Source organism: Podarcis erhardii, assembly GCF_964252035.2.
Source record: "Podarcis erhardii genome assembly, chromosome: 5".
NCBI classification, from domain to species: domain Eukaryota; kingdom Metazoa; phylum Chordata; class Lepidosauria; order Squamata; family Lacertidae; genus Podarcis; species Podarcis erhardii.
Window position 1 is genome coordinate 85583174 of NC_138509.1, and position 14396 is coordinate 85597569.

At 46.5% G+C, this 14396-nt stretch overlaps 1 protein-coding gene and 1 long non-coding RNA gene across 13 annotated transcripts in view; one reads left to right on the forward strand and one right to left on the reverse strand.

The window, feature by feature from the left end:
• Window positions 1-13698, reverse strand: part of MECOM (MDS1 and EVI1 complex locus) — a 481167-nt gene extending 467469 nt beyond the window's left edge. For all 12 annotated transcript variants that reach the window (XM_081862144.1, XM_081862138.1, XM_081862151.1 and 9 more), the window contains exon 1: window positions 13647-13698. In XM_081862144.1, coding sequence (XP_081718270.1) covers window positions 13647-13683 — 37 coding nt within the window. In that variant the 5' untranslated portion in view covers window positions 13684-13698. The remainder of the gene's footprint in view (window positions 1-13646) is intronic.
• LOC309343333 lies at window positions 9877-11003 on the forward strand. Its single transcript, XR_014157249.1, has 3 exons — window positions 9877-9927; window positions 10481-10583; window positions 10689-11003. It is a non-coding gene; the product is annotated as an uncharacterized lncRNA (long non-coding RNA).
• Window positions 13699-14396: the final 698 nt, after the last annotated feature.

Below are 14396 nucleotides of genomic sequence, written 5' to 3' on the forward strand. Positions count from 1 at the left end.
TATAAGGATTCATCAATATCACTGTAACATCTAGTTTAGGTTTGAACCCTTATCTTGTGACCACTGGATATATTATTCAGCATCCCATCTAATTACTGAGATTTCACTGCCCATTGTGCAAGGCTGTACACAGCCTTGCATTTTACGCACTTTGAAAAATGCATCACATTTCTCAGGAAACAGGATTCTGCAACCAACATCACAGCCTGCACTTGCATAGAACTGCAGCATATCAAAAGCAACCTCTTTCACATCAGAATGTACTGACCAGAAACACAATTAAGAGAAAGAACAGTTTGTTACTACAGCTGAGTCTGTCTTCCAACATGACCTCTCCCTGTCCCACCTCATAGTTGTTGTTCAGAAAGGAAATATATACAAAGCCTTTCCATGGTGTGCTTAGAAGTAGCAGTTAATAAACTTGTTGAATATAAAATACAATGAGTTGGACAGTTATTTTGTGGAGTTATTGTCATGACTATTATAATTACTGCAGTGACTCTTGTGTTTAAAGTCCTGGCCATTTTGCAAATTAGCACACATAGGATTGCACCATAGACAACTGATGTTTCAGTGGATGGAGTTTGCACAGGAGAACTTCCCAGTGATATATTGGGATTTCACACAGCGTAAGAAATCTTAACAAATTGTGTTTTAATTCATTATGAATATGAATGCATATAAATTAAAGTACTCATCCTGAAGGGGAGGGGATCTCCTTTCTTTTAAATAGAATTGAAACATTTAACTGATTCATCTATTTGACCAATCTGTTTTTGTTCTGTGTTGTTGTTTTTTAACTTTTTAATTGATTTAACAAAGGTTTTTCTGGTGGGGTTTACTTCAAAACTATTACTTTGGTAATCTGCAAATAAATGAAGATTAAATTTATTATTTGACTGACTGAAGAAAACTGATTTGATTAGCTAGTTTTGTTTGTTTATAAAGGGCATCAGCCATAGTTTTTAGAACATTATAATAGGAACACAGTGCTGCAATATTTTATGGTCATTCTGAAACCAAGATGTCAAGCCAATTTGCTCATGAAGTGGTGTGTTGTTTTTTTTAAGGAAGAAGGAAGAGCAGCATGTCTGTCTGTGCTTGCTGTTGCCGCTGGAATCATTCCTGTTGTGATCCATAAAACACTCCCTCTCTTGAGTACTCGGGAGCAGGCTAAGCCAGGGCCTTGAGTATCTTGGATGATGTGGGAGCAGAACCTCTACCCCACTGCTGCTGATACCTTTCCTGCCACCACAAACATAATATACTCACACACTGCTACTCAGGTGAAGTTTTAGAAGAAGGAGTGCCTCTTTTAACAGTTACCTGCCATTTGTTTAGAAGGATGGGTGGTGTCTTGCATCCATGCATAGCATCACAGCAGACGCAGTCTTTTCTCTCTGTTTTTTTTTTTAAGTGTTTTTCCCCTTCTCTCACACATGACAGAATGCCTCTTCTAATACTGTCATGCGGTGCCCGCCTAGCCCTAACCGTATGTTAGGGGGTGCAATACTTGCCTTGCCCTGGGTGCTGGCAACCCACGTTACGACACTGCACACACCACACAAACATCTCTCCATCTTCCATCCAGGCAAGCAAGCTTTCAAGGACCCATCCCAGCCGGGGGCGGGGAGGAGGACACTTGCAGAGAATCCAGAGCAGGGCCATTCAGGGGTGTGTAGCCTGGGAATGGGCACGGCCCAGGAAGAGTCCCAAGGGCCATTTGGAGAGGTAGGTCTGAAGGGGCACATTTGGCCACCGGAACCTGTGATTCCCCCACCCCACTGCAGCCTAACTGTTCTGATCAAATAGTTTTGAGAGGATGGTTTTAAGAAAAGAATTACGCTGACTCTGGTAACAAACTCAGCATTCCCAATTCGTATCAGCAACTCCTGAGCTTGAAACAACAAGAGTGAAACGGACACAAATCACCATTTATGGCAATAGGAATGAACACTGCCCACAGGGCCTGCCTCTTGTTCAGTTATCTGCAGGGTCATGCCAAAGAGATGGCAGGCACACAGGTCTCTTTTTCCAAAGGATTAATATTTAACTGACTTTCTGAACCTGTCTCTGGTGTTAGCTCTGACTAGATATGCATCTGACAGCCACACACTGCCCGTCCCTCTCTTCACTTCCCACCCTATGCAGTTACAGGTTGGGTTTAAGTATATATCTGCTGCGATTCTCTTTGTTTAGAAAGAGCCTGGAAGAAAAAGCCAGGCAGCAAAGCCAGTGTAACAGGACTCCGTCACTTTTCTACTCTTTTTATTTTTACAAAAGAGGTGAAATAATTTTAAAACACAGACAGACAATGAGTTTATTTATTTAGAAACTTGTTAAATAGAGTCTGGGAATTCAAATAGTCAGTGTGGACATTGTACAGAACTGGCAGGGAGCCAAATATTCAATTCCCAAGGGAGAACCTATGAGCAAGAGCCTTCTCCTCTCTCACAAGTGGGGGAATATACTGCAATTAGTTATACGCACAAGCAATATCTAAATTGGAGCCCAACCCTGCTGCTTCAGCCAGAGAACTTCAAATGCCTGTAAGAGTGTTTAGCTTTTTAGTGCTGGAACTAGAGCAATATGTCACACTTTTCAAAGGCCTGTGTAAACAGTTCTTTCCCTTTTGTAGAAACATTTCTTAAGTTTTCCGTACCCCTGTGTAAACAGCATCCATTTACAAGCCTGCCATGTTTCATCTGAAGATAGTGTGATGGGGAGAAGCCATCCCTGAGCCCCCCCCCCCTCATTCACCATATAGGCCATTCCAACTTAAAACGAGTGTAAAAGAACAAATTCACATTAAGGAGGATGATTGACAGTAGGCAGCCAAGGCTGGAAGGGGAATCTTGGGGAAAGAACATAGGAAGCTGGCTTGTACCAAGTGTGAACATTGGTCCGTCCATTCAGCTCACTACTGTTATGTTTACTGGCAGTGGCTCTCCAGGGATTCAGATGGGAGTCTTTGCCAACCATACCTGAAGATGCCAGAGACTGAAACTGGGACCTTTTGCAAGCAAATCACTGAGCTATAGCCCTTCCACAAAAGGAAAGATGTTGGCAAGGTAATTCAATGTTTAACGTCTGGGAAAATTTACACCCACACACACCCACACCCAGAAAGAGAGAGAGAGAGAGAGAGAGGGAGAGAGAGAGAGAGAGAGAGAGAGAGATTAGTGTAGAATATATAGGGATATTAGTGTAGAATTAAAGGAGCTATGTCAGCCTCAGTTTCTTCTAGGTGCCTCTGGAAACATACACCAAACCTTTCCACATAGTAGTAGAAAGGTTTATTGCCAAGAACCTTGCAAAAAAATGCACAAATTATTACTATTATTATTATTATTATTATTATTATTATTATTATTATTATTATCATCATCAACATTGGTCTTTATTGTGTGTTTTTTTAATTAATTAATTAAACAAAATGTGTATACTACTTAATTTTGACTAAAAATTCTAAATGGCTTACAGATGCTCTCCCTTTTTCATTCAAAGTTAGCCATGAGAAAAAGAGAGGCAGCTGCTGGCTGACATCTCCCAACACCCCTGCCCAGTGGCCATTCTGGCTAAGAACTAATGGGAACTGGAGTCCAATACCTGATGAGCCAAAGATTCCCCACTCCTGGCTAGAGAGGAAGGGACAGTAAGAGAGAGAGAGAGAGACCATTCTGTTACATCTATCATTCTAGGTGTGCAGTACATTGTGTATCTATGAAATATTCAACTTTCTCTTCCAATAACTCTACACTGTATATGTCTGTTACAATATGTCCATTAAAAAGTACAATAGATCATACAAACAGGAAAAGTTACTTGTAATATAATTACAAATGCATTCATGGATCAAGAAGATAATTTTATTCGAGTTTCTATGTTTTACACACATACTTCAGAAACACAGTATGGTACTACTTGTACTCTTCAATATTATCTGACTTTCATGAGTCATTTATTCCAAATACCCATGTATGTGTGCAGACCCGTATTATTATTTCTCAATAAAGTATATGTAACGCAGATGTGTATTTTACGACAGAATAGCTTGCCATGTATTGTATAGTACATTTGCTATATATAGCGTATATAGTTATAATATATGTTATAGGATATAACATCTACCAGGAGGAAGGAAGTCCCAGGGGTGCTTAAAGGGTCAGTTTCCTTGGGAGAATAGAGCACTGGAGATTTGCGGTATTTTTGGCTGTGCCTATTTATTTACAAAGATGCAGGTAGAGCAGATGGGGAGCAAGGCAGCAAATGCAAGGCAGGGCTAATGTTAAAACAACAATAACTTATCAAAAGTTATAGCATACCCCTAAGGCTCCTCAAGGCTGCTTCTTGCCAGGCAGCTCCAAAACTTTTTAAAATTTAATTCAATGTAGTTACTGTTTTCCTAGGATAAAAGTCTAGCCCTGTTTCAACTTGCACCCAGGCAAGTGGGTCTGATCCATGCCTGGCTTTGATGCCTGGCATTCATTATTAGCGGGCAATGCTCGGTCTAAAAGCAGAAGGACAGCATGGTCCATAACAGCTTATATTAATGCACAGCTGTGTTTCGGAGCACATGTGATTATTGTTCAGAAACGAATGTCCCTTGGCCAGCTCACTAGTTCTACACTCTCATAAACAATGAAACAGGTCTGTGTTCTACCTATGCATGTCAAAGGCATACGCCTCTTTGCTTACAGTAAGCTTATTGCTTGGAGAAGAGCCATAGCTCAGTGCAGAGCACACACTTTGTATGCAAATGGCATCAGGTTCAGTCCCTGATAGGACTGCGAAGAACTCTTGTCCAAAATCCTAGAGAGCCACCGTAAGTCAGTGTAGAATACATACAGTACTGAGATGGATTGGTCAGAATGCTGAGCTGGATTTATCAGTAGCCTGTTTCAGTATGAGGCAGCTTCTTGTGTTCCTTATCATTACATACTTAAGAATGAATCACAGCAAATACTCTTCCAACACACTACTTTCCTTTGCAGTTTAATATTGAACGTATCCAACAGCAAGCCTTTGAATCTTACTGCAAATATTGATCCTCCCCTCCTGCAATCTCACTTTAACCTCAAATGCCACCCCTGAATTCACACAAGCTAATCTTGCCTGGGCCAGGTTACAACTTTAACAAACGTTGAACCATCTAAAAGACCATGTTGAAATGCATGCATATTACATATCATGTTCATCAGAATGAATTTTAAAATGTTATACAAGTCAGCCCTTGTAGCAGACATGTGCTAACCTTCCTTCGCGACAAAAGAGGCTTCCCTGTTGCTCAGACTGACTGCTGTCTCACAAACATTACTATTTGAGTGGTTCTTCACATACCAAAAGCAAATGCCAAATCCTGTTAGTTCACAACTCTCTACTCATCTCTGATTCCCGATACCACCCAATCTAATCTAATCTCACAGCAAAGCGGAATAAATCAAGGGGACAGGCTGAGGATCAGTGGTAGAGCATCTGTTTTGCATGAGGAAAGTCCCAGGTTCAGTCCTGGGCATCTCTGGGTAGGGCTGAAAGAGATCCCTGCCTGGAACCCTGAGGAGCTGCTGCCAGTCAGACAATACTGAGTTGGATAGACCAATGACCTGGATTCAGTACAGTGGACACTTGGGTTGCAAACGTGATCCGTGCAGGATGCACATTTGCAACCTGCAGCGTCCGCAACCTGCAGCAGCACGTCTGTGCATGTGTAGGTTGCGATTTGGCGCTTCTGCGCATGCACAAAGCGCAATTTAGCTCATGCGTGAGCGCTGAAACCCGGAAGTAACCCATTCCGGTACTTCTGGGTTTTGGCGGTCCGCAACCTGAAGCGTCTGTGACCCGAGGTATGACTATATATGTCAACTTCCTACGTGTCTATGTGAATAATGTGTCCCTGGGCCCAGTGACATTGAGCAATGGATACAACCTATATGTCCCATTGAACCCTCTTTAATGTTTATGATTCTGAATTGCAACAGATGCCATCTACTGTAATCCTAGGAATAAATTGCCATTTTACCCTAAGCATGAGCATTCATACTCTGCTCCTTAGGTTGTTCTCATGGTCCCTTCACTGACTATATTTCTCTATCCACTTTTTCTTGCAGCCTCCTAAACTATATAGTGCACCTGTCCATGTGAATATTCCAGCGCATCCCAAGTTTAGGAAAAGGCTAGTCCATGCTCACTTCAGGTCTGTAGGGAGAGCATCATGTACATCAACCTGGATAGCTCAGTTGGTTATAGCGTTTGGCTGATAATGCCAAGGTTGCAGGTTCAAGCCCCGTATGGGACAGCTGCATATTCCTGCATTGCAGAGGACTGGACTGGACGATCCTCAGGGTTCCTTCCAACTCTACAGTTCTCTGATTCCATGATTCCAACCATAGCTTTATATAATATGCCCTTGCTAAGCCATATTTACAGTGGGTTACAGTGTGGGATCAAAAGCCAAATCCACTATTTGCCAATGTATGCTCATTCACATGCTCAATGTAGCAGCTATACATATTAAAAAATACTTCTTAACTACCTATCACCGAAACATGCCGGAGCAGCATGCAAAAGTGTGCATAAAACTTATTTGCAACATAAAAAATTTAAATCAGCATATAATGAAATACAGCATAGCAGGGGGGAAATACAAACCTGAAAAACTACAAAAACAGAAGAAAGCAAAATTCCAACAATTATTTTTAAATGCCTGGGCAGATAGGAAGGTGCTTAAAAACTTGTAAAGTCAGCACCAGACTTGTCTCCTTGGGAAGGACATTCCCAAGTCAGGCCACCACTTCTGAAAAGGCCCTCTCCCTTTTGGAAGGACTGTAGCTGAGTGGAAGGACAGATGTGTTACATGTAGAAAGTCCCAGGTTCTGGGGTTTCCAGGTAGGGCTGGGGAAAGTTCCTACCTGAAATCCTGGAGAGCCACTGCTGGTCAGAGTAGATGGATGAATGATCTGACTCAGTATAAGGCAGCTTTTTTATATTCCTAATAATATTGTCCCTTGACTAGAGGAGGGAAAGCAGAGCAGGGCTTCTGAAGAAGGTCTCCAGTGTGCTTGGGAACTCAGGCCAAGCAAAGTTTCTCCCCATGGCTGTCTTGAACCAAATGGGTCATAAAAATAGCCCCAGCAATATCAGAATCTGTTTTCAGGTGCTGTACCTACAAAGATCCCGTGAACTCCCAGGCCTCACCTCCCAGCATGGCCCTTAAAAGTAAAGGTAAAAGGAGCCCTGACTATTAGGTCCAGTAGTGACATTAGTTAGATAGAGTCTTGGTGTTCCTTATTTTTAGTTCCTTCCATTGAAGGTATTCTGCCTCCTCTTGTTTGTAGGGCTTCTCTGCTACCCCTTATTTTAAGGCCCTGGGCTGGAGAGGTTATTAAACTTGTTCCTTAGTTCTCCAAAGACTTTACGTAAGGGATCCATGCATGCAGCAGTTGTATGTGTGGGATTAAAAGCAGAATGATCTTGTATATGCAAGTCCGCTGGCTCAGTTCATAGTCACTCATAGTCAGCCCCACAACCACCAGCATAATTTATCTGCAGTTAATTCAAGATCACTTAACGAAGATGAATTATTTCCTAACAGGCTCAATATTCTGCCATATTCAAATAGGAGCAGCTGGAAAAGGTGGATTCTGCACACACTCACACACTCATTCAGTGCATTCTTATGTGGTTACTATGGCTACTGGGAAAATGCACTTGGGGAAGTAGTTATTCTGGGTTACGGTAATTAAAGTGGAATACAAGAATAGGATTTCACAATATTTTTGCCATTTTTAAAATTGGGAATAAAAGTTAGATGTTCCTGAAGGCAACTGGTTGGCATGAAGAGATCTTAAATATGTTCCACTGTTGCACCTGGGATTTTTGTAGTTTCACCTCCATCTGCCTCTCTTCTGCTCTTCCTTTGAGTTATACATTGCACTAGTAGCTATACACAGAGAAACAAGCAAACAATAAACCAACACAGATACAGGTCTGTGCCTCAAGGATCATACAGTCTGAACAACCAGAAAGCAGCAGTAGGGAACCTTTTTCAACCCTGAAGGCCAGGGACAGAAGTAAAAGCTGGCAGAATGCAAATGTTGCCTTTGTGTTGTAGGCTGATTTCTGCACACATTCATGCATTCCTCTTTATTCAGGCAAGCAAGAGCCATTACAGTATCAGAGTTCATGGACACCTCCCAGCCAGGCAGACCCATGTATGGAGGGTGCAGAGCAGAGCCAATGAGGGGCGTGGCTGGCGGAGAGAGTTCCAAGGGCCACAGAGGAAGCCCTGAAGGACCACATTTGCCCCTGCTGCCCTGTGCCTAGGGGTTGCCCACCACACCGCCATAGAGGAAGAGGAAAGAAAAGAAAATGGGAGTCAAGGAATCCCAAGGGGAAGAATTCCTAGGAAAGGTGGGGTTTGAGGATAGCTTTGAGGGAAGAGACAGCCCAGCATGCGATCTGGGCATAAGGAGAAGAGAGGGAGAATAAGCAGGTCCAAGAGACTCTGCGGCGCAAGAAGCAGATTCAACAAGCCTTCAACAGCAAGCATATAATGGGGGTTGGTTGGGTGAGTGTGGCATTAAAAGACTGGGCTTCCAAGCCGTCTCAGCTGGGCTAAGGGGGCGGGGGAGGGCGGGGGCGGATGGTTCAGCTAAGTTCTCGCCCAGTGTGCAAACTAGCGAGGATGCGCGCTGCGGGCGCGAGGTCTTCACGCTAGACGCCTATTGACTGAACGCCTTGGCATCTTGCTAAGCGAAGTGATGTTGACACGGAGGGATGCGCCTCTGACTAGGGACCAAGTTCTCCATCAGCATGGGTGGGAGCCGGCGGTGGCGAAAACACGGGACGCACCCCTCCCTGTCTCGGTCTCTCTCCGCCCCACCAACACCGCCCGCGCTCCATCTTTTGGCCAAGCTCCGCTTTCAAACAGAAAGAGACTAGTAAACCTCCGTCCCCACTTCCAAGCGGCGAAAACCAACAGCAACGCCGGATTGTGGTGTTGTTGTTGCTGCTGCTAGACTTTGTTTGCTTGTTTGTACGAAAGGAGGCTATTTGCACACAAGGTGGCCAATGCAAAGATTAAAAAAAATAAGCTTGAGAGGATAGCAATGGCAAATAAACAAGCCTTTCCACAAAAAGCACCTCGCGTGTTTGGGACTCATCAGATAGCCCAATATGAGGAGTCCTAACAAAGCGAGGAAATAAAGTCTGGTTCGTCCGCTTTGCTTTTTACTCAAACGAGGTGTGTTTTTTTTTCCTCTTCACCCTTTCCTCTTAAAAAACAAACCCTCACAGGCAGAGGGCAAACTCACAAGCGTCGAAGCGGGGGGGGGGGGGGAGTTGTTGAAACTTGGTAAAGTGTTAGCTTACTCTCTCAAAGGGTTGGAGAGACCAGGATCCATCGCGGCTTGCTCCAATTGCCTGTTTTTTTGTGTGGTGTGTTGTGTGTGTTTTTTTAGACTGGCGATAAAGTGTAAAAGTACAAGTAACTCCTTTTATAAGGCACGGGTGTTCGCCTAATCTGATCACCTTCTGCTTCTTTACAGGGCTATAGGGTGTCTCTAACCACTACCAGCGGGGCTTGCGCTGGCCGCCTAGTTCGCTTGCGCAGAGTGGGATTTTCGTCTGCAGAAAGTCGCGCTCTCCTCCGTAGGGGATTTTAGGCCCGGGCGGGTGGGGAGAAGAAGTGGGGGAGAGCCCTAACCCTCCCTGAGCATCCCCTAGAGCCCGAGCAAGAGCGTCGATTCCAGCTGGTTCTCACGTGCAAGCAGAGGCGCCAGAATAGCCCGCGGGGAGAGCCCGATCCAGCCCAAGTGATCCAGCCCAGCGTTCAAAGTCCCACTCATATTTTTTTTTATGGGGGAAGAGATCTGAACACGTGCTGAACTCTGCCGTCGAAGTCAAGACGTCCTACTCCTTGCTTCGCTAGTAAGTGCGTTGTGTGGATTGGCACCTTGCAATCGGAGTAAATTACGCGGACACATAAAAAGTGCGCCCCACTCTTGTTTGCTTGCTCCCGGGTAAAGTGTAGGCTTGCGACCCCCAAAAGCGCTTCTCTTTGCTCGGATCGTGACCACGTAACGGTAAATGTCACACAGAGGCTGCACATTCTCTGCAACTGTTACAGTCTCAGAGTGGCTAGCATGTTGCGAGTTCATTTTTCAGCGACTTAAAATTATGGTTTTCCAAATAATGCGGCCGTTTCCGACTTGCCCCATCATCCACAAGCTTTGTTGCTTTTCTGTTGCTTTTAATTTTTTTTTTATTAAAAACAGCGAATATCTTTAATATGATCAAGGTTAAAATCAGGCCACATAACCTTAAACTTGCGTTGCTTTCTAAGAACAAACCATTTATCACCTAAAGTGTCTCGCTTTGCTTAAGGAACAGGCCGGACTTGACTGAATTTGGGCATAGATAGCTCGGTTTACACAAAAATAAGTAAACGGGTTTCACGGGTTTCAGTTGAACTTGCTTCCAGGTAAAGCGTGCGTATCTTCCAACCTAAGAATCACATTTACAGAACAGCTTGATCGTGGTTTCTCCCGCCCCCAGGCAACCTCATATAACTTCGTAAATGAATAGTAAGTTTATTTGATGGAGGGGGTGTAGGGAGGTGCGCAAACGGAAAAAAGGGAGAAAGCTGAATACATTTTTAATAAATAAAAATCAACGATTTAATTCTACAGGCGCCAGCGAAATTGACGTGGTGATCGAAGGCGAAAAGAAACAGGGTTTGTAAACGTGGGAAAGCGGTTTCTGCTGCACTTATTCTCTCCGTTTGCAACCTATGGGTTGCAGAAGGCGGACCACGCAGCTTCCTAAGTGTGCATCTGCACTGCCTTGTACATCTCAAGGCACGTCAGAAAGTTTTGGCGAATGCTCTGCGCCGTATCTAAAGGCAGCAACAGACTATCTCACAGCTGCGGTGAACATCAGCCACGGACCGCGCCAGAAATAAGATCCCTGCTGGGTTTGCTACTGGACTTAACTCGGTGCCTTTGGATAAGGGAATCTTTACGCATCTGCTGCGATCGGCGCATCTGCAACTTTCCTTTTTTTATTAAATGAATAACGGATCTGTTTTCAAATTGTGTCGATCTGCTTTTGGAGGAACAAAAACCAGCTAATCAAACGCAGGCGAGGTGGAGGAAGAGCGGGGGGGGGGGTGTTGGTCTGTTTCACGGAAAATTAGACAGTAATCCAATGAGATCTTGTGCTTTCCTCTTTCCTCCCTCCTCCCTCCCCCTCCCCGCGCGCGATTTTCTCCCCAAACAAGCAAATAATCGGCCTTTTAAAAATGTGACACAACTTCTGCAACGTTTTGCCTGCCGTTCTCGCCGCCACCTTTCTCTCCCCCCCCCCCCAAGTTGGAAATCAAAGTAACAATGCAGGGAAACAAACACAAAAATAGCATGAAATAAATAAAGAGGACTTGTCCAGGGGCTAGGTAAATGGGGTGAGGGGACAGCATGCACAAGAGATCAGCTCTCTTGCAAAAAACGAAGCAAGGCTGCATCTGTTGCACTGCGAGTTGCAGTCAAGAAAACGATTCTTCCCCAGCAGCGTAAAAGAGGTAAATTTGAAATAACTGCGCGGTTTGCATTCGCACAAAGCCCGATGGTGCTTTGAACGTTTGCTAGGAAGTGAATCCCAATTCCCAACATGTTCAAGTGAGCCTCAAGCCCAAGCTAAAGTACAGGAGTACAGCCCTGAGCACATTTTGTATGTAAGTTTCCATAGCGGTGGAGTCAATGGAAATTTCAGTAAGTTGTATCTATGGCCGGCTGTGCGAGGGGAGGAGGAGAGATGGAGAATCGCACATATAATGTTTGATCGGCTCGTAAGGATAGACGGAGACTCCGGCTCCAAGATTGCCAGCCGCCACTGCAGTCTGTAGCAAACTGTTAGAGGAGGACGCGTGAAATTGACAAGATCATCGTCGGTCTCCGAAGATGCCAAAGCAAAAAAAAAGAAAAGTGCGGCCCAATCGCTTCCACCGCACCGAGCTCGCACTTCAAAACATGCCTTGTAACTGCATCAAGTTAAAATTGAAACTGACCAGCTCTAGCTACTTCTTGAGTGGATATTATTATTATTATTAGTTTTTTTAAATATGTGAAATAAACAGACAGGGAAAAAAGGAGATTCAGCAGGGAGCTACCGCTGAGAATCTCAGGCAGGCCAGTTTGGCCACCTCAACCGAGGACTACCAAGCGGAAAGAGCCGGAACTCCCAAGCGAAGGAAAACTTTGTAAGTCTCCCTTCCGCGACGGAACATATTCCTTTTATTATTGCTGCTGTTATTATTTTACGCTTTCAACAAGGAAAAGGAGACCGTTACTGGTAGGGAAGCCGAGATCGCTCGTTCCTGCTTTGTTATGTAACTCATACACTTGCCCCCCCCCCACTTAAAAAAATATAAATAATAGCACCAGAACTAGAAAAGGAGGACTCGCCGTTGTTTAGGCAACCTTTCCTGGAACAGTATTCCAGCCTGTACACGTGTATGCTGCGGGTTGTTCCTTTTGCACGTGCCACAGGAACAGGAGACGCGTGTGCACGGGTCGGGGGGAGGCAGTTGCACACGTGCGCGCGCCGAAGAAGCAGCGCTCACACGCGCAGAGCGCGAGTTTGTTTGGCTAAGTTGCGTGTACGGGGGGGGGAGGTCTTTCCGCGCTGACCAGACCGAGTCGAGCCAAGGAGGTTCACCCAAAAGCCCGGCGGCGGGATCTTGCCCTGGTGTTGGGGGCGGGGGGGGGGCTCAGCTTGAAACGGACAACCCCCAACTCGAGGAGGAAAAAGAAAAAATCCCCATCGGCTTGCGAGGAGTCCCCTGCTGCTGCGTTAAGTGCACGCATGCTTTCTCCTCTGCACCGAACCTGTCCCAGCAAAGCCATCGCTCCAACTCCTGGGCTGCAGGTTGCCACCACCGCCGCCTCCTGCTGCTGCTGCTTTCGCGGCCTCCCCTCCTTCCCTTCCCCACGCGCTTGTTTTTAATGTTGATTTCACAGAGCCGGCAGCGCCCACTAGGGGCGCTCGGCGTCCTTGCAGCCTCTGCCTCCCTCCCTCCCTCCGCGGAGCGAGCGAGCGAGCAACTTGCGGCGCTCTTCTTCGGCGCGGCTGAACTTTTCCTCAACTCTTTCGCCGCCTCGGCTGAAGTTCACCAGCGATCCTTCCCCGCCCCCCTCCCTCTCCCTCTCCCTCTCCCTCTCGCCGCCACCCCGGCAGACAAACACACAAACAGCGCCGGGCACAGCCAAGCCAAGCCAGGGAGCCCAGCCGGGACCTCTCCCCCCCCCCCCGTCCGGCTCCCCGCGTCCGAGGCGAGGAAGTGGGGAGAAAAGAGAGAGGAGAGAAACCCAACGCGCCGCCGCCGCTGCGCACCATCTCTCTCTCTCCCTCTCCAGCAAACCAGCCGCGAGGTGGATGGATGTTGGGCAGCGGAGACGCTCGGGGGCCAGTTCTGCGCCGGGGGCGGGCCGGATCAGTGGGGCCAGTGGCTGACCCCCACCCTCCCCGCCCTCTCCATCCCACCCCACCGACCCACATCTTTCCCGGACGTCTAGCGGGGCACAGAAGGGAGCGCGGACGGCGCAGGGGGGGCGCGGGGGGGGGCGCGCAACAGAAAGAGCGATTGCACCTACTTGCGGCCAGTTTCCTCGCTCTGCCTTTGGATCGCATTGCTGCCAAATCCCGCGGACGTTGCTTGGATGGTTGCTTTGGGGGGGCTATATCTGGGGTCGGGGTGGGGGGGGTGGGGAGGGAAATCAATGGAGGGGCTTTCCCCCCCGCTATCTCTCTCTCTCCCCCTCTCTCTCTTGTTTTTTTTTCCTTTTCCTTCCTGCTTCCCCCACTCTTTTCTTTCTCTCTTTCTCACTCACTCTGTTTCTCTCTCTCTCTCCCAACCCCAAAGCTTGCTATCTTCTCCAGCATTGTCAGTTTGGACACCTTCGCACATGCGCAAGGGCGGCTTCTCCCTCTCGCTCTCCTCTCGCTCGCCCTCCCCCCGCGCAATTCCCCCCCCCCCCACTTTCAACATCTCCCGGGCGCCGCCAAAAAAAAAAAAGTTTGGAGCGATCTTTCACTTTTGGATTTAAGGGATCTTGGGCAGAAGATCGCAGGAAAGAGACTAAGGCGGGGGATGTGTGGAGATCTCTCTTTTGCTCGCTTGGGGAGATCTAAGCCAGGGAAGGGAAAAGCAATTGACATGAGCGCCCATGCAGACTTTTTAAGAGAGGGATGATGCCGGATGATGAGCTGATACGACCTGCGATTTATTAATTGTGCACGGCGAGTCTTCTTCGTGCGCCCTTGGCCGGTGCGCTCCCCCCACCCGCACACACACACACACACACTTTTCTCACCAGCACAATAATTATTTCGCTTATGTGCAG